Raw genomic sequence first — 26,298 nt, 5'->3', positions numbered from 1 at the left:
GGTGAATGAAAACAGAACTTAGCATGCAAAGGCTGTGATTTGATCCCAAACTCTTTTTCCAGTCTAATCTCCCACTCTGTCATTACTCATCCCATTATCTTATTATTATTATTTTTTTTTTTGGAGGGGGATAGGAGGGTAAGAAGTTTTCCTGTCTTCCTAGAATGCCCCTTTCCTGTTGTCCACTGGTGTGATGCACAATAAGGCTCTCATGAAGTATTTCGACTTGTAAAGCTCCCTTGCACTTTCATAATACTTTATGTATTATCTGTTATGTATCATGCTTATTTCATTGAATTTTGTTTTCATTTAAACTGTACATTTTTTTCACAGGAATTTTAAACCTGAGATCTACAAGAATGGGTCCAGGGATAGAATCAGGGGTCTATGAATTTAAATGGGAAAAAGACACATCTCTATTTTTATTAAACACAGCCTGAAATTTGGTGTTTCCTTCACTCTCTAACGCAGGCAATTAACAAGGTAGTATTAGGCAGTACTGGGTATATTACTAATTACATACGGTAGTATATTAGGTAGTGGTGGGTAGTATACTAGCTAGTATACTAAATTAGGTGGTATTCGGTGACTCCATTAACAACAGAAATCTTAAATCTTTTCATATATTATAGTTGTTGCAGATACCTTGAAATATTTGTGTGCTCATCACTACATCAAAATTCTGGTACTTACATCTGCTGCTAGAATTTATTATTTAACGCATTAATAAAGCATTAAATAAAAATAAAAAATACGTTTTTGTACTGTTAACTACGTATCACTATAATTGGCTTTCCTTAGTAATGAATACATAACATATATTTGGCCTTACTATGTGCTTTCGTTTATGCATTTAAACACATTCTGAGAAAGAGTCCATAGGTTTGCCAAACTGCCAAAGAGGTACGTGATATCAAAAAAAGGTAAAGAACCACTGCTTTATGGTAAAGAATGTATCTTATTTACCTTTCATTGTTTGTAGCATATGTAGGTATGCAAGCATTGGTGTATGCTCTCAAATTCAATTCTCTTCTAAAAAGAACTGTTAGGCGCGGAATGGTGACTCACGCCTGTAATCCCAGCACTTTGGGAGGTCAAGATCGGCAATTAGCTGCGGTCAGGAGTATGAGACCAGCCTGGCCAACAGGGTGAAACCCTGTCTCTACTTTAAAAATACAAAAATTAGCTGGGTGTTGTGGTGCACGCCTGTAGTCCCAGCTACTTGGGAGGCTGAGGCATAAGAATCTCTTGAACCTGGGAGGTGGAGGTTGCAGTGAGCCGAGATTACCCCACTGCACTACAGCCTGGGTGACACACTGAGATACTGTCTCAGAATGGCTCCCTTTTTCTATTTTTCTCAACACAGGAGCCCAAAACTTTATCCTGAGCTAGTATCATATTTTAATTCTAAACTTCAAAATAAGTTTATTTGGCTGGGCACAGTGTCTCACGTCTGTAATCCCAGCACTTTGGGAGGCCAAGGCGGGCAGATTACCTGAGTTTCGGAGTCTGAGACCAGCCTGGCCAACATGGTGAAACCCCATCTCTATTAAAAATACAAAAATTAGCCGCACGTGGTGGCAGACGCCTGTAATCCCAGCTACTCGGGAGGCTGAGGCAGCAGAATCCCTTGAACCTAGGAGGCAGAGGTTGCAGTGAGCCAAGATTGCGCCATTGCACTCCAGCCTGTGGGACAAGAGTGAGACTTTGTCTCAAAAGAAAAGAAGTTTATTTTAGGTGAATGACTCCTAAAACAAATATAGCTCCTTAACCTATCTGGAGTCATGTGTTTCTTTGATCCCTTGATAAATGTTCAGTTAGCTGAAATAAATGAAAATACTTATTATCCACAACAAATCCATAGGTCATCTGGTTATAAACAAACACTTAACTGATTTTAGAGGGAACTCAGAATTTTAAATCCAGAATAAAATACTTTTCCTATATATCAATGGGAAAACAAAAGAGAAAGGCTTACACAACAAGGTCCACAAATTATACAAGATAATGATGGGCTTCAGAAGGCAAAAGGGTAATGAGTCTTTTCCAACTTGTGGTTGGAACAGAATGGACACTGTATTAATCTTCCTTTTTTTTTTTTTGAGACAGGGTCTCACTCTGTTGCCCAGGCTCGAGTGTGCAGTACCAAGGTCAGAGCTCACTGTAGCCTCCACCTCCTGGGCTCAAGTGATCCCTCCTACCTCATCTTCTCAAGTAGCTGGGGCGACCACCATGCCTGGCTAATTTTTTGTAATGACAGACTATTCCCTATGTTGTCCAGGCTGGTCTTGAACTCTTGAGCTCAAGTGATCCTCCTGCCTCGGCCTCCCAAAGTGCTGGGATTACAGGCATGAGCCACTGTGCCTGGCCTAATCTTTCAATCAAGTATTAACAAAGATATAAATTGGCACATATGTTAATAGCAGTGGGTTTGTTTGGAGTCAAGGTATTCCGGGATTTGAATCAAACTTTGTCATGTACTAGCTGTGAGAGTCAAAGCATTTGACTTCTACCTCAGTTTCCTCATCTGAATGCAGATGTTAGCACCTCACAGTTTTTCAGAAAATTAAATTAAATAATGTATACACAGATTTAACATTATCGTTAGTACATAAACACTCAACAGTGTTAATAATATTATCTATACAACACACGAAAATGTAAGAAATAAAGATGACAAAAAATGCTCTTGGAAAAGAATACCGTTGATATATATATACTTAAAAATATGTAATCAATGAATTAGATTCAAAATTATTCCCTTTTGTAATATAAACACTCATATTGGGGTACATACCGGATCAACTTGCCATATGATAACTGTTGTATCTTTTGATCCTGTTGCTAGTTTAGTGCCATCATTAGAGAATTTACAGAACCACACTTCATTACAATGCTCCGTAAGTATCTGCTGCGTATAACATGGGAACTGCCTCCTAAAACAAAGAGGTCCACAAATTATTCTTTCAAAACAGATTAGAATAATAATAAAAAAGGTTACATAACTGACAAAACTTCTTTGAAGATCACGTCACTAAAAATAAGAAATGAATGCATTTGTAAAATTTTTTCTTTTGTTTTTTTTGAGACAGGGTCTCTCTGTTGCCCAGGCTCTGTACTGTTGTACAGCAGCACAATCACAGATCACTATAGCCTTGACCGCCTGGTGTCAAGGGACTCTCCGACCTCAGCCTCCTGAGTAGCTGGGACCACAGACCTGTGACACCAGGCCCAGCTACATTCTTTTTACTTGCTATTGGGGAGGCTAGGGTGGAAGTACTGCTTGAGCCTGGGAGTTAAGAGGCTTCAGTGAGTTATGACTGCATCACTGCACTCCAGCCTGGGTGATGGAGTGAGATCATTTCAAAAAACAAACCAAAACCGAAATCAGAATAGCCTCCAGATAATGAGTTTAGGTCCTTCTCACTTACAAATTTTAATGTCTTTGGCAAGTCATTTAACTCTCTCAGCTTGAGTTCCCACGTCTACAAAAGGAGATTAGTATCTACCTAACAGAGTTCTTAGAATTCTTGTAAGAATTAGAAATACATTTAAAATTTCTGAATGTAATAGATACTCCAATGTGATTAATAATATTTTCAGGGAGGCACAGAAGAAGTGCAAAATATGGCAAGGAGTGCAGTAGTTAAGAGCAAAACCTTAAGAATGGGAGCAGTAGTCTGACAGACTTAGATTCAAATTTTGGCTCAGTCACTTAGCTACGATTCTGAGATATTAAATTAACCTCTCTAAATCTAAATTTTTCCAACCATCAAACAAAGATTAAGGTATCTGCCTTACAGAATTCCTTATACAAGGATGAAATAAGAGGAAGCGAAAATGACTATAAACCATTTAGACTGAATCTGACACTTAGCTAGTACCTCATAAATGGCAGCTAATATTATATATCAAGGGCAAAGAATTTTGTGATTTATGATCCGGTTTACCAACTTAAATGACTATTTTCATTAAGCACTCATTAAAAAAACCATTCTTTTCCAACCTCTACATCAGCACTGTCCAACAGAACTTTCTGTTACAGTGGAAATGCTACATACCTGTGCTATCTAATACGGTAGCCCTCACTACAAGTGGCTACTGAACACTTAAAATGTGGCCAGTAAGCTGGAGGAACTTGATTTATTTAATTTGAATTATTTTACATTTGAATTTAAATGGACACACGTAGTTAGTGGCTACTGTTTAGACAAACAGCTCTACCTTATAAATTCTCTGTATTATAAGAAACATTATTTGAGTAGGCTGGGCACGGTGGCTCACGCCTGTAATCCCAGCACTTTGGGAGGTCAAGGCGGACGGATCACCTGAGGTCAGGAGTTTGAGACTGGCCTGGCCAACATGGTGAAACCTCATCTCTACTAAAAATACAAAAATTAGTTGGGTGTGGTGGCACATGCCTGTAGTCTCAGCTACTCAGGAGGCTGAGGCAGGAGAACCGCTTGAACCCGGGAGGCGGAGGTTGCAGTGAGCCAAGATCGTGCCACTCCACTCCAGCCTGGGTGACAGAGTGAGACTCAGTCTCAAACAACAATAACAACGACAACTCCCCACCACCAAAAAACAACGTTATTTAAACATTAACGGATACACCTTTAAGTGTATCTTGAAACATGGTCTTCCTTGCTTCTTTTCCCAATCAATAATTTACAATTATATTTTGTCAATTCACCAGTCTGAAACAAAATATACATTTAAAAATAAATTAACATTCTTTATTTGGTACACATGGCAATCTACCTTAGCAGATGGGTATTTGCAGGCTGTTTTAAACTTTCAGATTTTTAAATTAAATTGCTTTAATATTACTACTCTACATGTGTGATTTTAGATAAAATAATCAATATTAGCTGACATTTATTAAGCACTTACTAGGTGCCAAATGCTGCACTTTACATATAATATTGCTCATGGAAGTACTATTATCCCCATTTTCATGAGGCTCAAAGAGGACAAATAATTTACTAGATGTCATAAAACTGGTAAGTAATTGTACTAAGATTTGGACCTATGGTTGACTCCAAGACCAGTTTACTTTCCAAATACCATTTTAAAATCATATTTTCCAAGGCACTGCTGGACAAAATTCCAATCAAATAAGCAATTTCAGTATCAGAAATAGTTTTTTCCTCCTCTAATGTTTATCTTTGTTTTTTTAAGATGGAGTCTTGCTCTGTTGCTCAGGATGGAGTGCAGTGGTGTGATCTCTGCTCACTGCAACCTCCGCCTCCTGGGTTCAAATGATTCTCCTGCCTCAGCCTCCCCAGCAGCTGGGATTACAGGTGCACACCCTATGCCCGGCTAATTTTTTTGTATTTTTAGTAGAGGCAGGGTTTCATCACGTTGGCCAGGCTGGTCTTGAACTCCTGACCTCAGGTGATCCAGCCACCTCGGCCTCTCAAAGTGCTGGGATTACAGGTGTGAGCCACTGTGCCCGGCCTGTTTTTTTTTTGAGACTGAGTTTTGCTTGTCACCCAGGCTAGAATGCAGTGGCATGATCTCGGCTCACTGCAACCTCTACCTCCCGGGTTCAAGCAATTCTCCTGCCTCAGCCTCCTGAGCAGCTGGGATTATAGGCGCCTGCCACCACACCCAGATAATTTTTGTATTTTTAGTAGATACAGGGTCTTGCCATGTTGCCCAGGCTGGTCTCAAACTCCTGGGCTCAAGTGATCTCCCCACCTCGGGCTCCCAAAGTGCTGGGAATACAGGCGTGAGCCACCATGCCCTGCCTAGAAATTGTATACAATCTGATAAATCTTTTCAATGTACATCAGGATATTTTTAAAAGTCATAATTCATAATTAATTCTTTATTCGCCAGAAAAAAGCTGCTATGTAATTTCAAAGCTAAGATTTAATTTCTGAAAATAGTTTTCTAGTTCCAATGCTAAAATCTAGTCTCTAAAAGAGTAAAGAAGGTAACAAAAATTAGCAACTGTTCTTTTGAAGACTTTTAGATAAATAATAGGACTTAAATTTAGATTCAGACCCAGTGTGGTAGCTCACACCTGTAACCCTAGCCCTTCGGAAGGATGAGGTGGGAGGAGCACCTGAGGCCAGGAGTTTGAGATTGGCCTGGGCAACACAGTAAGCAACCCCATCACCATTAAACAACAACGAAAACACAAAAACAAAGCCAAACAATTTTTTTGAAATCAGCTGTGTGGCGGTCCACGCCTGAAGCCCCAGCTACTCAGGAGGCTGAGATGGGAGTTCAAGGCTACCGTGAACTATAATTGCACCACTGCACTCTAACTTGGGCTACAGGGCAAGATCATGTGTCAAATAAAATTTTTAAAAATTTTTTTAATTAAAAATAACTAAGTAAGTTCAGGTTCTATTTTCTCAGTTTAGCAATAAAGGGCACAACTCACTCTCAAGACTGTGTATATAATATAATGTGTGACATTATTCTTAGTGGCTTTAAAATCTCTACAGTAAAAAACTAAGGCTGACTCCAAGTTTTCTGGTTTGGGAAAACTGGGTAGATGGCTGCTTTTCACTGAGGTAGGAAATTTAAGAAAAAGTAGATTTTGTAAAAATAGGTGAGAGGGAAAGGAAGTTCTGTTTTGGACATGCTGTGTTTAATGTACTTGAGAACCCAAATTGTGGTATTAAGGTCTAAGGCTCAGGAGATAAATTCTGTAGCTCTGGCCTGTATCTAGCTGTCATTAGAACCATGGAAGTATAACCTAAGGATGAGGGAAGAAACAATTCTAGAACACATATTTCTTTTTTTTTTTTTTGAGACAGAGTCTCGCTCTGTCGCCTAGGCTGGAGTGCAGTGGCGCGATCTCTGCTCACTGCAACCTCCGCCTCCCGGGTTCAAGCGATTCTCCTGCCTCGGCCTCCCGAGTAGCTGGGACTACAGGTGTGTGCCACCACGTCTGGCTAATTTTTTTGTATTAGTAGAGATGGGGTTTCACCATGTTAGCCAGGATGGTCTCGATCTCCTGACCTGATGATCCACCCGACTCGGCCTCCCAAAATGCTGGGATTACAGGGGTGAGCCACCGTGCCCAGCCTGGAACACGTATTTCTTAAAGGGGCAGTTAAAGAAGAAAAGCCTAAGGAGTAGCCAGGAGTTAAACTAAGAATCTAAAATGTTTTAGAGGTCAAAGGAAAAGTTTCAAAATAGAGTAGTACAGTGCTATAGTAAGGTGAAGATACAGGCTGGAAAATATCCACTGAATGTAAAAGAGGTATTCTCACCAACATCAACAATTCTGGTGTTATGTTAGCTCCACAGGTCCTAATAATACAGAAATATGAAGAGTGAAGGAAAAGTAAGAACACGGGCATTGCGAATGTGTAGTAGGTAATGATTTCAAGAAGTTAGCTCTAAAGTGGAGGGGGAGAGAGAAAGAGAGGTAACTAGGAGCACAGAGTGAAGGTTTCATTTTAAGATTACAGAGAAGACCTTCTAATCAATGGTTATTTCAGAAGAAAAAGGATGCTTTCATTCCTATGTAAAACTCCGGACTGCTTTTCTACACAGGCTTATGAGAGCTTGGTCCCTGATCTGAAGGTTGGAAAAACTTAGATTAAGTATTTTTCATCATTTAGTTTCACAGGTGCTGATGTACTTGTTAAAACACTTTGGTCATGTTCCCATAGATTTCAGTTTCGAAACAGGAGGGCAAGCTCCTAACTTACTGATACCTCTTGAACCATTATGTCTAGTCACCACCTTTCAAAATATTTAAATTTATGAACCAAAAAAAGATTTGGGTTCACAAGCGTCTTAATTTTAACACTGTTATCAAATCTGCTAATGGAGCTATGAACCATGAAACTATATAGCCTTTTAATCTATTATCTCTTCCTACCTCTATTCAATTTTATACAAAAAGATTTTAAAATCCTCAGAAGCAGGTCAATGACCATTATTAAAGATTTTAAAAGGGACAGGGGAAAAAATTTCTAATCACTTTCTTGTAGAACATTTAAGATAGGTACCAAGTAATAATTTAATACTTTAAGATTAAATAGCCCTTTTAAGTAATTTAAGGCCAGTATCTCAAACAATTATTATTTCTGTATTTCAAGTAGGGACAGTGAGGTAAAAACTCAATGGTTACAAAAGTGGTTTATACATATGTAAAAAATTATTTTAAATCACAGTAGAAATATGCATATATAGACAATTTTTATGGTTATTCAGAAGTTCCTCGTTATTCCAAAGCCCTCACACTTAATATGCTTTTGTTCTTATTTATATTATTTTCATTAGTTTTTTGATATCACTGGTAAAAGCAACTAAGCACATGCACTGCAGCTATTCTCTATTCTGTTTGGTTCATCAGATCCAAATTATTTCATTCTTGAAGTCTGAAATATTTCACAATTTGTTATTTGATATCTTAAAATTAAAGCTATGCTTTAGGCCCAGCATGGAAGCTCATGCCTGTAATCCCAGTGCTTTGGGAGGCCAAGGCAGACGTATTGATTGCTTGAGGCCAGAAGTTTAAGACCAGTAGGGGCAAGAGACCCCATTTCTACAAAAAAATTTAAGAATTAGCCAGGCATGGTAGCGCATGCCTATATAGTCCTAGCTACTCAGAAGGCTGAGGTGAGTGGATTACTTGAGCCTAAGGCTATACAGTGGCCTATGATCTTGCCACTGCACTCTATCCTGGGCCAAGAGAGAGAGACTGTGTCTAAAAAAGAAACCAATAAAAACATCAAGAACAAAATAAAGCTATACTTTAATTTTAGAGACCATTAAAATAGTAGGTATATTTTTATTCAAAATACTCCTAATTTCAAAAGAGAAGCCTGAATTCTTTACAAGTTAAATTATGGACACGGGTAGACACAGTAAAAAAACCAAAACTATAAGTTAATAATAGCTGTTGTTTTAACCATTTTTAGAGTCCATCTTCTACTAAAAAGCAGAACTTTCATTAAGAAAAAAGTATTACCATGATCTTTATGTGCAGTAAATAATTTGGGACATAGTTAAACTGTCAGACACAGAAAACGAGTAACCAAACCTATAATGAAAAACTGGCTTCCCAACTTCAGTTCTCAAGGTATGGTTACTATATAAACATACAGAAATTTCTCATAATTTTCAATTTTCATAGTTCTAGCTTTACTTGTGAACAAATGTTAAATCAGACATGAACTGTTATATAGCTACAGGATAAGACTCTAAAAAAGAAAACTAAAATAAGTTCATCATTGAGTTTGTAAAATGTTAGCCTATTTCAGAATATAAGAAGTTTTCCTCTTACCTACTACAAACATGATCTATAAGCAGAGACACAGAATCTAGATTATTATCAAGTTTGGTATTGTGATATAGGCACCGATCCCTTTGTAGTTCCACCGCCTGCCGCAGGAGAGTCTGTAAACGCCGTGGGGGAAGCATCACTGATGGTGGTAAATACGCTTTAATAGAAGATATTTTAAAAAAGAGAAATAATAATAAACTGTAAACTTTTATTTAAGACATTTGCTCATCTTCTGCTGTACTTGTTCCTACCCCAATAGTATCTACTCCTTAAATAGAGAAGTTCTGGGTTATGTGATATGTAAGCTTTACCAATATTTGTCAGCAGTAATAGTTATGTTGCTCATAGAATTGGATATACTTGGGTGGGAGGGGTTTATTTTGTATGTGGACTTTCTAGGGGCAGGGAGAGGTAAGCGGGGAATAACAACAACAAAATGAAGAAAAAGAAGACAACAATGAAAAGAGTATCAGATAATTATCATGTACCAGAAGGAGACCAGGTATAAGTAAAATCTCCACTTAACAAAGAGCAAAATTTTGGAAAATGCTGCAACAGGTCAAGCTCTAGTTCCCCTCAAACTGCTCTAAAAATCGCTTTTTGGCCTTTTGGCTAAGATCAAGTACAAATTACTCCGAATGTCAAAGATACTGTGTGAATTCAGGCAGTAACTGGTGTTTTGATATCAGTATTAACCTATTGCAGTCCTTGAATGCCTTATACCTCCCCAAATGCATGGCTTTGTGATTCTTAGGATCGTCACTGTCATCTCAACATCAAAATTATAGAATCATATAATTTTCAGAGAGAACAACATCTTTTACATATAAATACAGGAAAAATGAAACCCGCATTACAATCTAGAATAAACATAACATGGTTGGGGAAGAATGAAACAATTTACCTAAAGAAACCTGGGCCTTACTGTTGAAATCAAAATCTTTAAAGCACTTGTGACTTAAAACTGTGGTTTACATATTTTTTTCTCTAAACACAGCACTTTTCCCCCAAACAAAATCTTAAGGGGGGGGGCATCACCACATAATACAAATGAAAGAAGGGCTGCTTTGGGACCAGTGCACTTTCACTGACTCCTGAGGTTAGCTTCTTAGACTCCATGACAGAGTCTGAAAAAATGGATTCTCCCTCTTTTAACCACTCAATAAAAGTATGTCTAGATATGTCTTCCTAATTGATCACTGTATCCATTCATAATCTAAGAGAAAACACAGAGACATAAAAAATTAAGACTCTTACTCTGAAGTTTGTCCAATAGTTTAGATCGGGAAGCTGTCCCTTTGCCTTCCCATTCTGCTTTTGCACGTAGGTCTTCTGCATGACTACACATCAGATACCTAAAAATACAACAGAGAAAGCAACCAATATCAAACCCATTTCTTTGAAATAAATATAATTGAAAAGTATTGACCATCTGGCTATCTGCTTCTTACTAATACATATCAAGAAATTTCTACAGTGGACTCAATTCATTAATATAATCTGGCACCTGCATATAATTACTAAAATGTAAGTAACAACACCTAAATATTTATTACCTACTAACAGAACATATTCTTATGCTATTGTTATATATTTTATATATGGCTCTTATTGTGCAGGTTCTGTTATAGCACTCAACACATATTACTTCCTTTAATGTTTATAACAACCCTGTAAGCACTATTATTATTCTATTTTTATAAATGAGGAAACCAAGGCACAGAAAGCTTAAGTACCTGGCCTAGGGTTAAGAGGCAAAGCGGGAATATAAACTCAGGCATTCTAGCTGTAGAACTTGCTCTTAAGCACTAGGCTAACTTAACTACTTCTGAAGAGTAAAATAAAACCCAAAGAACATACCTTCAAGACTTTATAATAAACATCATTCAAGAAATAGTATAACTGGATAATCATTCTTGTGTCATCTTGTGAAAGATATTGAGATCCCAGAGCACAAAACTGGGGAACTGTTTTATTGCTCACTGTATGTACAGAAGGTGGAATAAAAGCTAAAGTTCATACATTCTGGAGAATACATGAAGGCCCCCTGCTGGGAGTGTGACCCTGACCTGGTTTTGGCTCTTCCCAGAAGAATGCGCTTTGAAAGTAAAAGTAGTGAAGGTATTATTCAAACATGGAGATTAGACCTGGCAAGTAACTCTCCTGCTATTTTGTCTCATGCTCTGCCAGACAAATCTCTTCTTCTCACTTGTAAAAAGAATATTAAATAGGGTAATGAGGATTTTTGAAGATGAAGCATATTAAGTACTTAGTCTACTACCTGCTATACCTCTCAGTTAACATTAGTGTCACTCCCTCCCTTTCTCAACTGCATAAAGCATATTTCGTTTAGAATCTAAATGGTTTAATAGTCTCTTCCCAAACAGCAGAACTACTTCTCGTTATTTACTACATAAATAGTGCTTTAGCTGATCAAAAAAACTTAATAATGTAAGTAATTATGCTGTTGTGAATATTTTGTTTCTAAAATAACTTCTTTTGGGCAAAGTTTATTATCAATAATTATTTTAAAATGTTTATTTTTAAAATTTCTAAAAAATGACTTACAATTGCTTCTATGTCCTTGTGAAAATACACATTAAAAGTTTCAAATGAATTTCTGTTTACAGAAAGTCACATGGTATAACTAAAAGGACACTGGACTGAGGAGGAGAAACTCTGGGTTCTGATCCCAGCTCCACATCTTGCCACCTTCGAACCATTTCCTTAGGTAAAAAACTCAGGGTTTGCGTGAGAATAAAACCCATGTGACTAAATTATATGTTCTGACACAAGAGCAGGAAAAAAATCATGTGAATGATATTCTGATGACAAAGAACTCAGATACTGCATTAAAAATGTAATCAGCACGCCTGTAATCCCAGCACTTTGGGAGGTGAGGCAGGCGATAACCTGAGGTCAGGAGTCCGAGACTAGCCTTGCCAACACGGTGAAATGCCATCTCTACTAAAAATACAAAAAAAAATATTAGCTGGGCATGGTGGCACACACCTGTAATCACAGCTACTTGGGAGGCTGAGGCAGAATTGCTTGAACCAGGGAGGTGGAGGCTGCAGTGAGCCAAGATTGTGCCACTGCACTCCAGCCTGGGTAATGGAATGAGACTCTGTCTCAAAAAAAAAAAAAAAAAAGGTAATCAGAACAAGATAATTTGTCAGCTACCATATCAAAACATCTAGCAGGCCACGTGTGGTGGCTCATGCCTGTAAACCTAGCACTTTGGGAAGCCAAGGTGGAAGGACTGCTTGGGCATGAGTTCAAGACCAGTCTAAGCAACATAGCCAGACTCCATCTCAAACAACAAACAAAAAACCTGTAGAATTTACTGTTACAAGATGTGATAGTGGGTAAGACTAATGACTTTGGAATCAGTCAAACCAGGCTTTGAGAACTGCTTTCTGAATTATTAGCTTTATATTGTGCTGGCTACTTAACTTCTTTGAGGCTCAGTTTCCCTACATGCAAGGAATGGGCCCTTATCTTGGGCCCATTCTTTTGTCCATCATTTTGTATTTACAAACTCATGTGTCACATATTTATTCTTGATGCTGGAGCCGTATCATACAGTGAAATATGCTATAAAGAAAAAAATTAAAAACAGAGTAATGTGATGAGAACACCCAGTGGGTAATCTTGGGAGATGATGATGCTCGGGTTGGGAACTAAACAAGGAGTACCCAGCTATGCAAAGACTGGGGAACATACATTTCAGATGGAGAGGACAAGCAGTGCAAATGCCTTAAGGGGTGACAAGTTAAGGAACAGAAAGAGCACGAGTGTCACTATACAGTAATGAAAAAAGAAAATGATGGCAGAAAAGGATCAGGGTTTTTGTGGCCTTGCACAGAGATTTTGGGTTTTAAGACTGCTGGAGAGCCAGTGGTAAGGGAGTGAAGACTTCATTTATGGTTTTGCTTATTTGTCTGGCTGCCATGTGAAATACGCATTGTTAAGAAATTAAGAGTGAAGCCAGGTACAGTGGCTCACACCTATAATCCCAGCACTTTGGAAGGCTGAAGCAGGTGGATCACCTGAGGTCAGAAGTTCGAGACCAGCCTGGCCAACATGGTGAGACCCCATCTCTACTAAAAATACAAAATTAGCTGGGTGTGGTGGCACATGCCTACAATCCCAGCTACTCAGGAGGCAAGGTTGAAGAATCACTTGAACCCGGGAGGTGAAGGTTGCAGTGAGCTGAGATTGTACCATTGCACTCCAGCCTGGGCGACAACAGTGAAACTCTGTCTCAAAAAAAAAAAAAGAAAAGAAAAAAATTAAGAGTGAAGACAATGTAACTAGGTGGGAAGCTACTATAATATTCTAGCAGAGATGTCCATGGCTTAACTAGACTAGAAACTGTGGAGATTCAGAGAAATGAAAATTTGAGATGTTTCAGAATTAGGCCATACATGTCAAAGTTAAAAGATGAAAAAGCAGTATGAGGCTTAAGTTTTTCCCTTCAGCAACTGGGTTGAAGATCTTGCGATATGCTAGAAGTGGCACAGGTCTGTAGGGGTTAAATTTATTCCTGAATTATTCTTTTTTATACTAGTGTAAATAACACTGTTTTCTTAATTTTTTAAATTATTCATTGTTAGATTTTAGAAATACCATTATTCTTGTGTATTGATCTTGTGTCCTACAACCTTGCTGAACTTGCCTATTAGTTCTAAGAGTTTTTTAGTGGATTCCTTAAATTTTCTTTATATAAAATCATGACATCTTTGAATGGAGATAGTTTTACTTTTTCCTTTTCAACCTTTTATTCCTTTTTCTTGACTAATTTCCCTGGCTAGAACCTCCAATACAATGTTGAACAGACATAGCAAGAGTAGACATCATTGTCCTATTCTTGATCACAAGGAGAGAGGTTTCAGTCTTTCATTGCCAGCACTGTGAATTTTCATTAATGCCCTTTATTCGGTCAAGGAAGTTCCTTTCTATTCCTAGTTTGTTGAGTGTATTTATCATGAAGGGGTGAATCCAGAATTTTGTTTTGAGGCTGGGTGCGGTGGCTCATGCCTTTTAATCCCAGCACCTTGGGAGGCTGAAGTAGGTGGATCGCTTAAGGTTAGGAGGAGTTCAAGGCCAGCCTGGGCAACATAGCGAGACCTGTCTCTACAAAAAATGAAAAAATTAGCCACACGTGGTGGTGCATGCCTGAAATCCTACCTACTTAGGAGGGTGAGGCAGGAGGATGGCTTGAGTCCAGAAACTGGAGGCAGCAGTGATCTATGATTGTGCCACTGCACTCCAGCCTCATAAAACTGAGACATCTATTAAACATCCAAGTGGAGAATGTCAGGTATGCCACTAGATATACACATTGGGACTTCAGATAAGAAAGTAAATTTAAGAGTCACCGGTATACAGACAGTACGTGAAGGCATGGTATAGAATGAGATTACCTAAAAAGAGTATGTAGATAGAGAATAAAAAGGAGGCCCAGGATCAAACCTTTGGGTAATCTAACATTATAAGGATTAATGTGGCCAGGTACAGTGACTCATGCACTGTGGGAAGATCACAGGAGTTTGAGACCACACTGGACAACATAGTGAGACCCTGTCTCTACCCTTCATACCCCAAAAAAGGACTGATGTTGATGTGAGGATTAAATGAGGTTGTTTATGTGAAAAGCTTAGCAAGGGCCTGGCACATGACAAGTATTCACTTAAAAAGTTAGTGTGCACCAATACTGGAAATGTCGTTGTTTACCATGATCCATATCATAAGATTTTTATTTTGTTTTTAACTACAAGAGCTGCCCTTGGAATGTAATTGGGTTTTCATAGAAGATTTTAAAATAGCATTTCACAGGCAATACATATTTTCTTCTCCCTTTCACCCACTTAAATATATCTCTACCCTAATCTGAAGTTTTCTAGGATGACCAAAATAGTTCATCCACACAGGAGTGAGTTTACCTAGATAAATATCTAAGAATTTAGCAATAATCAAGTATTTATATTTTGGAAAAATGTTAAATAAATATAACTTTGGCCCTCCATTAACCTGAGTTCAAGAACTCAGTTTCCTTACCCACTAAGAACATGAATGCGCTCTGTATTGTATTTCAGCGGCGTCAATTCACAGCGTAGAACTTGCAGTGCCTCCAGGACTTTGCCATCCTCCAGGTATTCTAGGTACTTCTGCTGCAGCAGCAAAAACTTCATCCTCTGACATGACAGAAAGCAGCAGTCAGGGGAAAAAAGTTGATGGAAGTTTCAGAAAATGTTTGTGCCTAAACAGAACAGTAGAAACCATTCTACTATGCCCTTTGAAATAACTTTTTATAAAGCTTCAAGATGACTCAAAATAGTTTAGTAGAGCCACAGTAGATTAAATGCGACTTTGCTCAATTCCACATCTTACTAAAACTCTGCTTTGAACAAATAATCTCAAATCAGACTAGAACATTAGTGACCGAAGTATCAGCCTTGGAAAAAATGAATTCTCCTCTCAAAGCAATTTCCTAGAATTTTAGTTCTTGTATAAAAAATTAGAACTATTCCAAGTACTTGAAATTCGCTTTTTAAAAAGTATGACTTTATAACTAGGGCATTGGGGGGTTTTATGCAACAAGTTTTGAGAAGATTAGAGAAAAAAACAGTAAATGAACTATTTAAGTCACAATGTGAAAGAGGGACTAAGTAGACCAGAAAGCAGAACTACAAACACCCAGGAGAAGCAGAAAAGTGTCTTATTTTGGCTTATCAAAGGTTAAGAGCTGTCCAACAAATGGACTACAAGTTGGTATGCAAAGTATTGAGATTCCTATGACTAACGTGGCCAAGCACAAGCTTGATGCACTCACTCTCTTCTAGGCAGCTATTAAGGGATGTCTACATTAGATGGTTGAACTTAAAGGTTTTTAAAAAGATTCTTTATTAGTACTTGTGTATTTCTGACAATCTGATCACTAATGCATTTATTGTTTTTTTGTTTTTTTTTTTTGAGACGGAGTCTCGCTCTGTCGCCCAGGCTGGAGTGCAGTGGCCGGATCTCAGCTCACTGCAAGCTCCGCCTCCCGGGTTCACGCCATTCTCCTGCCTCAGCCTCCCGAGTAGCTGGGACTACAGGCGCCCGCCACCTCGCCCGGCTAGTTTTTTGTATTTTTTTTAGTAGAGACGGGGTTTCACCGTGTTAGCCAGGATGGTCTCGATCTCCTGACCTCGTGATCCGCCCGTCTCGGCCTCCCAAAGTGCTGGGATTACAGGCTTGAGCCACCGCGCCCGGCCCACTAATGCATTTAAAAATGAAGAACAGGAAATTATTATTAGCTCTTTTCTCCCCTAAACCAATAACCATTTTCTAGCTTTATTGTGAGACACTTTCACATTTAGTTTTTTTCCTGAACCGCGTTTTTGACTTTAATACTTTTAAATGCTACTTTATTATTTTACTTTTAACTTGTTCACAATCTTAGCAGTTTTTTACAAGAGAAAAGGGATGTTTATAAATATCATTACAAAACTTCTTTTAAACCTTAAACCTAATTAAGGACCACAGCTTGGAGGGACCCTTTCATCATTATTTGGTACTTGTGGAGCTTGAGCAAGTCAATTGATGTAAACAGAAAAGTCGTAGGTAGAGAATGTTAGTTATATTCAGAGACTCCAAGGAATACAGTGGTAAAGATCTCAAGCCCACTTAAAATTAAAACTTAAAGTACAATTTTTCTTGTTTGTAAGATGCTTTTTTTCTTTTCTGAGACAGAGTCTCACTGTGGTCCAGGCTGGAGTGCAGTGGTGCCATCTCGGCTTACTGTAACCTCTGTCTCCTGGGTTCACACGGTTCTCCTGCCTCAGCCTCCCAAGTAGCTGGGATTATAGGCACCCGCCACCGCACCCAGCTAATTTTTATATTTTCAGTAGAGACAGGGTTTCGTCATGTTGGCCAGGCTGGTCTCGAACTCCTGACCTCAAGTGATCTGCCCACCTTGGCCTCCCAAAGTGCTGGGATTACAGGCATGAGCCACTGCACCTGGCCCAAAATGCTTACTTTAAAACCATAAAAAACTACACTGCTGTCACGAAATGCTATGGAGAAATTACCATTTATTTGTAGAATTAACAGTGTAATAAACTGCTCTACAAGATTTTCTATCAAGGAGTATTTGGAAGAGAGATATAAATTATAAGCTTGTAAAAGTGGTTTCTAGAGAAAGCAAGCAATAATAAACCCTCTCATATAAGTTAGGCATGTATTTCAATACATCCTTTATAAAATACATTGCTTATGCTTGATACAAAGCTCATCTTAAATATATGGCTAAAGAACAGAAAAAAATTCAAACCAAGACACTACTGTAACTCTAGGAAAATTACACTTACCAAATTTTACATATAAATTTAGAATGACAAATGAATGTTTCAGAAATACATTAATTACCAAGATGCCCTGAAAAGTACATTACTACACATATAGCCTGAAGTTAACCTATGTTAAATGAAAAAACTTTGACATTCATCTGGTCACAGAAAGCAAAAACTAAACAATGCAAAAAAAAAAAAAAAAAAACTAAAAATAAAAAAAAAATGTTATATTTGAAGTTATTCTGGATATTTGCACCATTTTAGCTTCTGGAAAAAATGCAACTATGAAATGAAGACCTCATATATTTTCATTTGTCAATATAATGTTAAAAGTTTCATTCCACTGGGCGTGGTGGCTCACGCCTGTAATCCCAGCACTTGGGGAGGCCGAGGCGGATGTATCACGAGGTCAGCAGTTCGAGACCAGCCTGACAAACATGGTGAAACCCCGTCTCTACTAAAAAAAAAAAAAAAAAATACAAAAAAATTAGCTGGGTGTGGTGGCGGGCGCCTGTAATCCCAGCTTGCTGGGAGGCTGAGGCAGGAGAATTGCTTGAAACCGGAAGGCGGAGGTTGCAGTGAGCCGAGATTGTGCCACTGTGCTCTAGCCTGGGCAACGAAAGCAAAACTCTGTCCCCCCCCAAAAAAGTTTCATTCCATTTTGTGGTATTTTTAAAATTCAAACTTGAAAATCATATTCAGTTGCAGAACTTTTTCATTTAAATGCCACATGGAACTGGCCAGAGCATGTGACATAATTTCTTCACTAAATTTTCTTAGTAATTGGGAATTGAGGGACTTAAAAAAAAATTTCAGGGCAAGTTTTTTATTTACTTAATATTTATATATTTTTTGGTATTAATCATTAGGTTCCTATGCCCATCCCTCCCCCATTCCAATGTGTGTAGGGACAGTGCCCAAAGTGCTGTTTCCCCCTTATTTTCCCACCAAGATCTTGATACAACATGTTACTCTCTTTCTATGGGGCAGAGGTGGGGCAGGAGAGCAGAGAAAGGCTGACTAAAACTCTGAGAGAAGCCAATATAAACACATATTTCTGTATATACAGAGAATGCTATAAAAGTAGCACAAGAGCATTTCTCTATGAGTCATTTTATCCAGATCAAGACCAAGAATATTCTCAAACAGATATCAAATCCTGGTATTGTGCATGGCAACTAACATGCTGCTGGCCAAGCACAGCTAGAGATTTGAGAGAAAATGTTTATTCTCCAAAAAATCAGTTGAAGTATTTGACACATATGATAAGGGTGGGGAGTAAAACTGTATTTTACCTCCCAAAATTTAAAGCACAAAAATGTAAATATAACCTCAAGAAAGCAAAAACCCTATAATTAATAAATAATGCTAAATACTGAAAACACTGTAAAAATCAGACAAAATTAAAGCTTGCTGAGATGGGGACAGGGCTCCACTAATGTTTATGTTTAAAACAAATCTTGAAGAAATAAAGATAGAAAAATATTAGGAAAATACACTCCTTTAGCTCTCCCCAGCTCCCAACTAGACCTCTTAAGAGATTATTTGTGGTCTCTAATGATTTTTCACCATCTCTGGGCCCAGCAAGATCTCCTTCTCCATTTTAATATCTAATAAATTTGAAATTGTTAAGTGACTAGGATAGCTTGAATGATAGTTTCACACTGTAAATTCTGCGGTTGCTACCCTAGTCCACCCAATACTGAATTGCTTTATCCCTTCCTTTGCTCCCATATGATTAAACTGAACTCAACATGAAAGAAAAACCCAGAAATTATGATATTCAGAAAGTTTGGTTCTCAAGGGTGGCCTCCTAGCTAATTCAGTAGTGATTCTAACTCTGGAGTAAGGTTATAACCAAATCTTATCAATTAAATCATGATTTCTCAGAGAAAAGGGGAAACAAATTATATTTAAACTTGGCTCTCAAAACTCCTATTTGACTTTAAAATATACTAGTTAATTATAGATGCCAATTTTTGTTAAGCATATTTCCATTACATTAAAAAATAACCAAATATTTCTAGACATAAAAAAAGTTTTCTATTATTGGTCTCGTATACCCATCCAAATTGCCCAGAAATGGCTAAGTATACTTGAATCTAAACTAAAAAATGCTGATTTGGCCAGGCACGGTGGCTCACGCCTGTAATCCCAGCACTCTGTGATGCTGAGGCGGGTGGATCACCTGAGGTCAGGAGTTCGAGACCAGCCTGGCCAACACGGTGAAACCCCGTCTCTACTAAAAATACAAAAAAAATTAGCCGGGCGTGGTGATGGACACCTGTAATTCCAGCTACTTGGGAGGCTGAGGCTGGAGAATCTCTTGAACCGGGGAGGGAGAGGTTGCGGTGAGGTGAGATCACGCCATTGCACTCCAGTATGGCCAATAAGAGGGAAACTCAGTCTCAAAAAAAAAAAATTAAAAAAAATTAAAAAAAAAAAAGGTTCATGAGAGCAACTTCTGCCATTCCCAGTACCATTTAACTGGAAACCATTTAAACGGCTGGGTGTGGTGGCTCACACCTGTAATCCCAGCACTTTGGGAGGCTGAGGCAGGTGGATCACAAGGTCAGGAGTTCGAGACCAGCTTGGCCAATATGGTGAAACCCTGTCTGTACTAAAAATACAAAAATGGCCGGGCGCGGTGGCTCAAGCCTGTAATTCCAGCACTTTGGGAGGCCGAGACGGGCGGATCACGAGGTCGGGAGATCGAGACCATCCTGGCTAACACGGTGAAACCCCGTCTCTACTAAAAAGTACAAAAAACTAGCCGGGCGAGGTGGCGGGCGCCTGTAGTCCCAGCTACTCGGGAGGCTGAGGCAGGAGAATGGCGTGAACCCGGGAGGCGGAGCTTGCAGTGAGCTGAGATCCGGCCACTGCACTCCAGCCTGGGCGACAGAGTGAGACTCCGTCTCAAAAAAAAAAAAATAAATAAAAATACAAAAATTAGCTGGGCATGGTGGCATGCGCCTGTAGTCCCAATTGTTTTGGAGGCTGAGGCAGAACAATCACTTGAACCTGGGAGGTGGAGGTTGCTGTGAGCCGAGATCACGCCACTGCACCCCAGCCTGGGCGACAGAGCGAGACTCTGTCTCAAACAAACAAACAACAACAACAAAACAAAGGGAGTAGGCTGTAGGGAGAGTGGATTGGGTCAATGAAAACATTCACGCTTAAAAAATAAAGTACAATTTTAGTCTAGACTAAGCCTGGGTATACAATTAAAATAATTATGTTTAAAGAAACCCTAATAGTTGTCTCCTAAGATATTATTACAAATTTAAGCTTATATTAGATTCTCTTCTGGAGATGCGACGGACGAGAAAAGTAAATTTAAACAAAAGTAAAGTAAAATTAAAAGTAAATTTAGAGAGATGAAAAGCAACTTCAAAAAATGCTGAAATGAATCTTTAAAAGCAATTGATTCATCAATGCTTAAAGTGAGATAAAAGTTGGAACCCCTTTCTTTGTATAAATACCTAAACAGTTTGATGGCATGAGACTCAGCCAGAGATTTAATCTCCATTTTTTTTTTAGATCCTAGAATGTTCTACAGACTCAACAGACTGTAAAAAGAAAGGATTCCTCCTTATTATCTATAACTATCTTTCTTCAGTTTACATGTTGCCTCTAATGAAGGTTTCTAATGCGACAGTCATAACTGACATCCAATACAGAACTCTCAAATTACTATAAATAAGAAAAAAATAGGAAGTAAGCCTATTAAATTTTTTACCACTAAATTACAGATATAATTTGGGTGAAGTTTAAACAACCTCCAAGAAATCACACACATTTTAAAACAGTCCACAGGCAAGCTCTTTATTGTCAACACACAAGTAGTGCTAACTTGCCCAATGGGAAAGCAACCTTAATTCTTACTTTGGCCATCTTACTGTCTTTATTTTAGCTCATTCAGTCAGAAGCAAAAATTTATGAAGAACTGCTCAATAAAATGTACTTGGGTATTTTTTTTTAAAACCCCAAACACACCAGTTGAGGACACTTTAGTTAATGAAAAATTTCCAATCCCTTTGAATATACGTTTAACTATTTTAACTTCTGTTTTTAATTTTAAATTTTACTACAGAATTATTTTATAAGTTAATTTATTACCAATCATCTTACTCAACAGTAGTTTAAAATTTTTAGTATTTTAGGTATTTAATGAAAGAATAAAAATAATACACTACATCATCAATTTAAACGAATTTGTATTTGTTCTTGCTTGTCTGCACCTTTAATTCACCTGAAGCCCATTTCTCTAGGATTATATTATTGTGTAGAATTATATTGAGTTTGAAAACTCTTTTGTAACAAGATTTCAAAAAAAAAACACACAAGGCCCAATTTTTATAGAAAGAGACAGAAAAGATTAATGTTTGACCCAATTTTTAAAAAATCAAAATGTAATAGTCATTTACTAATATTTAACAAACAGCTGGTTTCTCTACTTCACTTCCTATTTGCCTTCTTTCTCTCCCCACCCCCAGACAGGAAACTGCTTTTGACAACAAATGAATCAGCTAGAAGTTAAAAAGCCAGCAGCTAGCAGCTGATTCTTCATGGTTTCCAAACTCCAGCACTTAGAAAAACCTTATTTCCTCTCTCCCTCACCACCATCTACTGAAGAATTAAAGCCCATAAGTCTAAAAGATTAAGATTTATGAAAGAGACTAACAGGTTAAACTACTAAATTGATCTTGTCAGGGAAATAAGGCCAGTAAGCAGGGCCTAATGGTCAAATCTGCATACAAACCCTCCACCAGAGTGATACATATTATACAAACTTTGACACTGTCAATTCACACAACTGGAATGCAAGAATGGAAAATGGCCAGCACACCAACGGAGTTGGCTTGAATTAACTATAATTCCCAAAGATTAAAAAAAGATAACGTATCAGCTTCTTAAGGCTGTATGGATATACACACCCAAACACATTTTCTCTTTAACCAGCACATTCAGTATTTTAAGTAACATAATAAAAGTATAATTTATCTTTAATTCTATAAACATAAAACTCCTATTAGTAGCACTGAAAGCACGAAGAGCTTTCAATATATTTTTTGTAGAGCTTAATTTATAAAGTTCAAATGACACATTTACTATGTATGATTTTAAAGATACAAAATTCATACTTTAAAACATACTCATCCTAGTTCACAAATTATCTGAAATTTAACTACTTTTAGGCCTTTTTTTTTTTTATAAGAGGCAGAAGCCTAGAGTTATCAATAACCTATTAAAATAAGCATAAATGTGAAACTAAGAACAAAAGTGTATTTACCACAATTATTCCCAACAACGTTTGAGAGATTTCAAGTGCGCCTCTTACCACAATAGCATGAGGAGAATGCACTAAAGGCTTTAGTTCATTCAGGTCATTTTCTGCCTGTAAAAATTGGTATAAAAGAAAAACAGAAATGTCACAAAATGCATATCAAATCTGTAATTTTAGCAGCAGTCACACAGCTCTATATGCCCTACTTTACCTTATCCCAGTCTCCTTCCATGACATGATTTCGGAATTTGGTAGCAGAAGGATGTTCTAAACGACATCCTGACTCTTGCATGAGGAGGTCAACAGTCTGGCTGCAGGAGAGATACAGTGTAAAACAGACCTGACCAACTTTAGGGTTTTAATCTTCCAAATAAACTAATGTCCATGAAAACAGATGTAAAATTTTTAAGCTAGCCTCATGATGAAGAAAAAAATAGCTTTCATGTGCCTGGTTAAACAAACTTTATTTAAAACTGACACCTACATTTCTTCCTAGTCAAGTTAAAAACCTTTCTTGAAACCAGAATCAATATAAGTTCTTCCTAGTGTGCCATTTGATGCCTCAATTTAATGTATAAAGTATAAGATTTCTAAAAATGTGCTGTAACCAACTAGTCAAATAAATGAAAAACCAGGATCTACATACTACGTTACTACATTTTTAAAGATCAAAATTATTAGCTTCACACTGTGACACAGACGACCAGTGTCAGTTAAGAGCTTATATATCCAGGTATTATATTGCATAGAAATTCTACTAGGTCAATCTTTAAAATTAAAATAAATCCAGCATCAAAAACCATTCCCTTTCTCTCTATACTAAAAATAGCAAATTTACTATGGTGTAGGTTCCAAACAGTCACGAGTTATTTCCTCCTGCTGCTGTCAGCTTGCTTCTTGTCTCAGTAATATGTTCTGTTAGCATTTACAAAATCTGTTTTCATACTAATCCTTTTCCCTAGGGAATAAAGTGACTTCTTCCTACCACATATTTGTCTTTGAGCACTTAAAAGATTCATCAACTGTATTTTCTTCCCTCGTGTATTCTGGTATCTAAGAACCTGCATTTATCAGTCTTGTATTTTTTGTGCTTATGTTTCAATGCTTTCTTAATTCAGCTTTAAAACTTAATTTTTAGCTAAACAGTGCAACGATCTGCCTGAAAACCAAAATACTTATGTCACTTTTAAAAAGTTCTGTTCTCCTCCCCACTCCCCAAGAAATCCATAAATGCAAAAGTACACATCGGCTAGCCTGAGAGCTTAATCTACACTCTGAATGTAGGAAACTGACTGCTGCTGCACGTCCTCCCCCCCACCATTTCATTCTGACTCTGACTCTTGCACCTCCTTCATCGGACACTCCCACCAATCCTACCTTCTACCCCCTTAGTTTTTCTTTGTGTGTATACAAAACGGTGTTTTTTGTCCAAGGTCGCTGTCTACCCTCACCCTATGTTAGGTATACAAGGCCACCTAAATTGTATTTGAAAACAAATGATTCACCAGATCAGATGTCCCCTTTTCAGAGGCGATCATCTTCTTGGTATTAAACTGAGATTTCAGACTAGTTAGGGTTAGACCTCTTGTACACACACACAAGGGCCTTTAAACGACATCAACACTGTATCTTCATTATTCCCATCAGATTTATTCAACAACCTCTTTCCAAATGATCCCAGCCCCTCCGTTCCCATAAACACTTGTAGGTGATTGTCTTTCCTGATTGGTGGTTTGCTTGGGTTGTTGTCTGCCACGGTTGGGGGTGGGGAGGTGTCCCACAAAGATGCCTCCAAGATACACTTGAAAAACAAATCCTCCAAGGTTCATTATTTCCACCAGCTCTAATCCACCCCTCCCCCAACACAGAGAGGCACACTCCCGCATCTGTCTTTATTGACAGACAATTAAGCTCTGAAGGTGCGTGGGGAGAAGTCATTCTTTGGGTTTCTCCTACCCCTTCCTAACCCCTCAACCGCCTGTCTCGTCTCACAATTTGTCAGACTGATTAATTCTCCCCTATTTCCTTTCAGGTCCGCTCCTCCTCCCCGGTCGGCCTGTCTGAGCCGCGTCCTCCTGTGTACTGGGCCCTGCGTGCCCAGCACTCATTCTCTTTAACCGAGCTCTTTCAAGCCCCCCTCCCCTGCTTCCCCTACCCCCCTGGAGCCTCCGTCCCTCGGTCTGTCCATCACCAGCTGCCGGTAAGGGATACTTACTTGAGCCCTAAGCCATTCAAGTGCTGTCCTATTAGCCTAATGACATCCTCATCTGACTGGGAGAGCCGCTTCTTCTTCTTGAGGCTGCTGCCCAGTTCTGGGGTGGCCAAGGAAGAGGAGGCGGCGGTGGTGGCGGAGGCAGCTGCGACGGTGGCTGAGGATGCGGCGGCCGCCCCGCCGGGAACCCCGTTATTGACATTCAGGCTGTTGCTATTGTTGCTGGCGGCGGAGGGGGCGGAAGGCAGGAGCCCATTGGCGTGGGCCAGGTCCCCCGCGGACGACGACGACGAGGGGGACGACTCCCCGTTCTGAGCCGACAGGCAGGCGAGTTCCGGGGTCTGTCCCTGGCCCCCGCCGCCCCCTCCTCCTCCGCCGCCGCCACCTCCTCCTCCTCCTCCTGCCCCGTTGGCCTGCATGATGCTGCCGCTGACCAGGCTGTGGCCGCTACTTCGGTGGGAGACAGCAGCGGCGGCGGGAGGGGCAGCAGCCGGGGGAAGTCCCACCACTACCACCACGGAGGAGGAGGAGGAGGAGGACGACGACGACGAGGACGACGAGGACGGAGGGGAGAGGCCTGCTCTGCCTGCCGAAGCCCCGGGCTCTCCTGCTCCCTCCGCCGCCGAGGCTCGGGGTTTCTTCCGCGGGGGCGGGGAGGCTCCGCCGGTGTCCGAGTCGGAGGAGGAGGAAGCGGAGGCCAGAGTTTCCTCGCCGAGAGAGGCCGTGGTGGGAAGCCGGTGGGGCGAGGCGGGGGAGGGGAGGCGGGGGCCGGGGAGAGGGTCGGGGTAAGGGGGGCCGGGGAGGCGGGGAGGGGGTCAGGGTAGGAGGGTGGGGGTGAGAGGAGGGGGGGAGGAGGAGGAGGAGGAGGGGGAGAAGGAGGATCCGGGCCCTTTCCCCCCCCCCTCCCGGAGGCAGCTCGGGGTGCGCGGCCCGGGGGTCGCGCCTGGGGGCGCCGCGGGGCGGCTGCGGGGGCGCGGGGCCCGCCGCTGGGCTGAGCCCCGGCAGTGGCTGCGGCGGCGGCGGCGGCGGGCGGCAGCGGAGGCAGCTGCCGCCTCTGTCCTCGGGTCCGCTGCGCTCTGCTCCCTGGTGTGTTGATTCTTCCCCCAGCTGCTGCCTAATGGAGTCCAGGCGCTCGCGTCACAGGAAATGCCTATACTGCCCTCCTCACTCACTTCCGGTGGCAGGTATGGAACCTATA

General features: G+C 39.7%; 1 protein-coding gene and 1 long non-coding RNA gene across 4 annotated transcripts in view; one reads left to right on the top strand and one right to left on the bottom strand.

The window, feature by feature from the left end:
* Positions 1–26,220, bottom strand: part of WDR26 (WD repeat domain 26) — a 49,731-nt gene extending 23,511 nt beyond the window's left edge. The window contains exons 1-7 of one of the 3 annotated variants that reach the window (XM_050760712.1): positions 25,104–26,220; positions 23,100–23,199; positions 22,895–22,999; positions 15,326–15,462; positions 10,520–10,617; positions 9,263–9,419; positions 2,798–2,936 (exon numbers count right to left, since the gene is read on the bottom strand). In XM_050760712.1, coding sequence (XP_050616669.1) covers positions 2,798–2,936; positions 9,263–9,419; positions 10,520–10,617; positions 15,326–15,462; positions 22,895–22,999; positions 23,100–23,199; positions 25,104–25,519 — 1,152 coding nt within the window. In that variant the 5' untranslated portion in view covers positions 25,520–26,220. The remainder of the gene's footprint in view (positions 1–2,797; positions 2,937–9,262; positions 9,420–10,519; positions 10,618–15,325; positions 15,463–22,894; positions 23,000–23,099; positions 23,200–25,103) is intronic. The other 2 variants (XM_050760717.1, XM_050760715.1) reach the window with 2 other exon arrangements.
* Positions 26,193–26,298, top strand: part of LOC126937492 (uncharacterized) — an 88,138-nt gene continuing 88,032 nt past the window's right edge. Inside the window, exon 1 of the long non-coding RNA XR_007719752.1 lies at positions 26,193–26,284. This is a non-coding gene — a long non-coding RNA (uncharacterized LOC126937492). The remainder of the gene's footprint in view (positions 26,285–26,298) is intronic.

The sequence above is a fragment of the Macaca thibetana genome, chromosome 1, assembly GCF_024542745.1.
Source record: "Macaca thibetana thibetana isolate TM-01 chromosome 1, ASM2454274v1, whole genome shotgun sequence".
Lineage (NCBI taxonomy): Eukaryota > Metazoa > Chordata > Mammalia > Primates > Cercopithecidae > Macaca > Macaca thibetana.
Note: the sequence above shows the minus strand (reverse complement) of the source record. Positions and strands in the feature narration are given on the sequence as shown.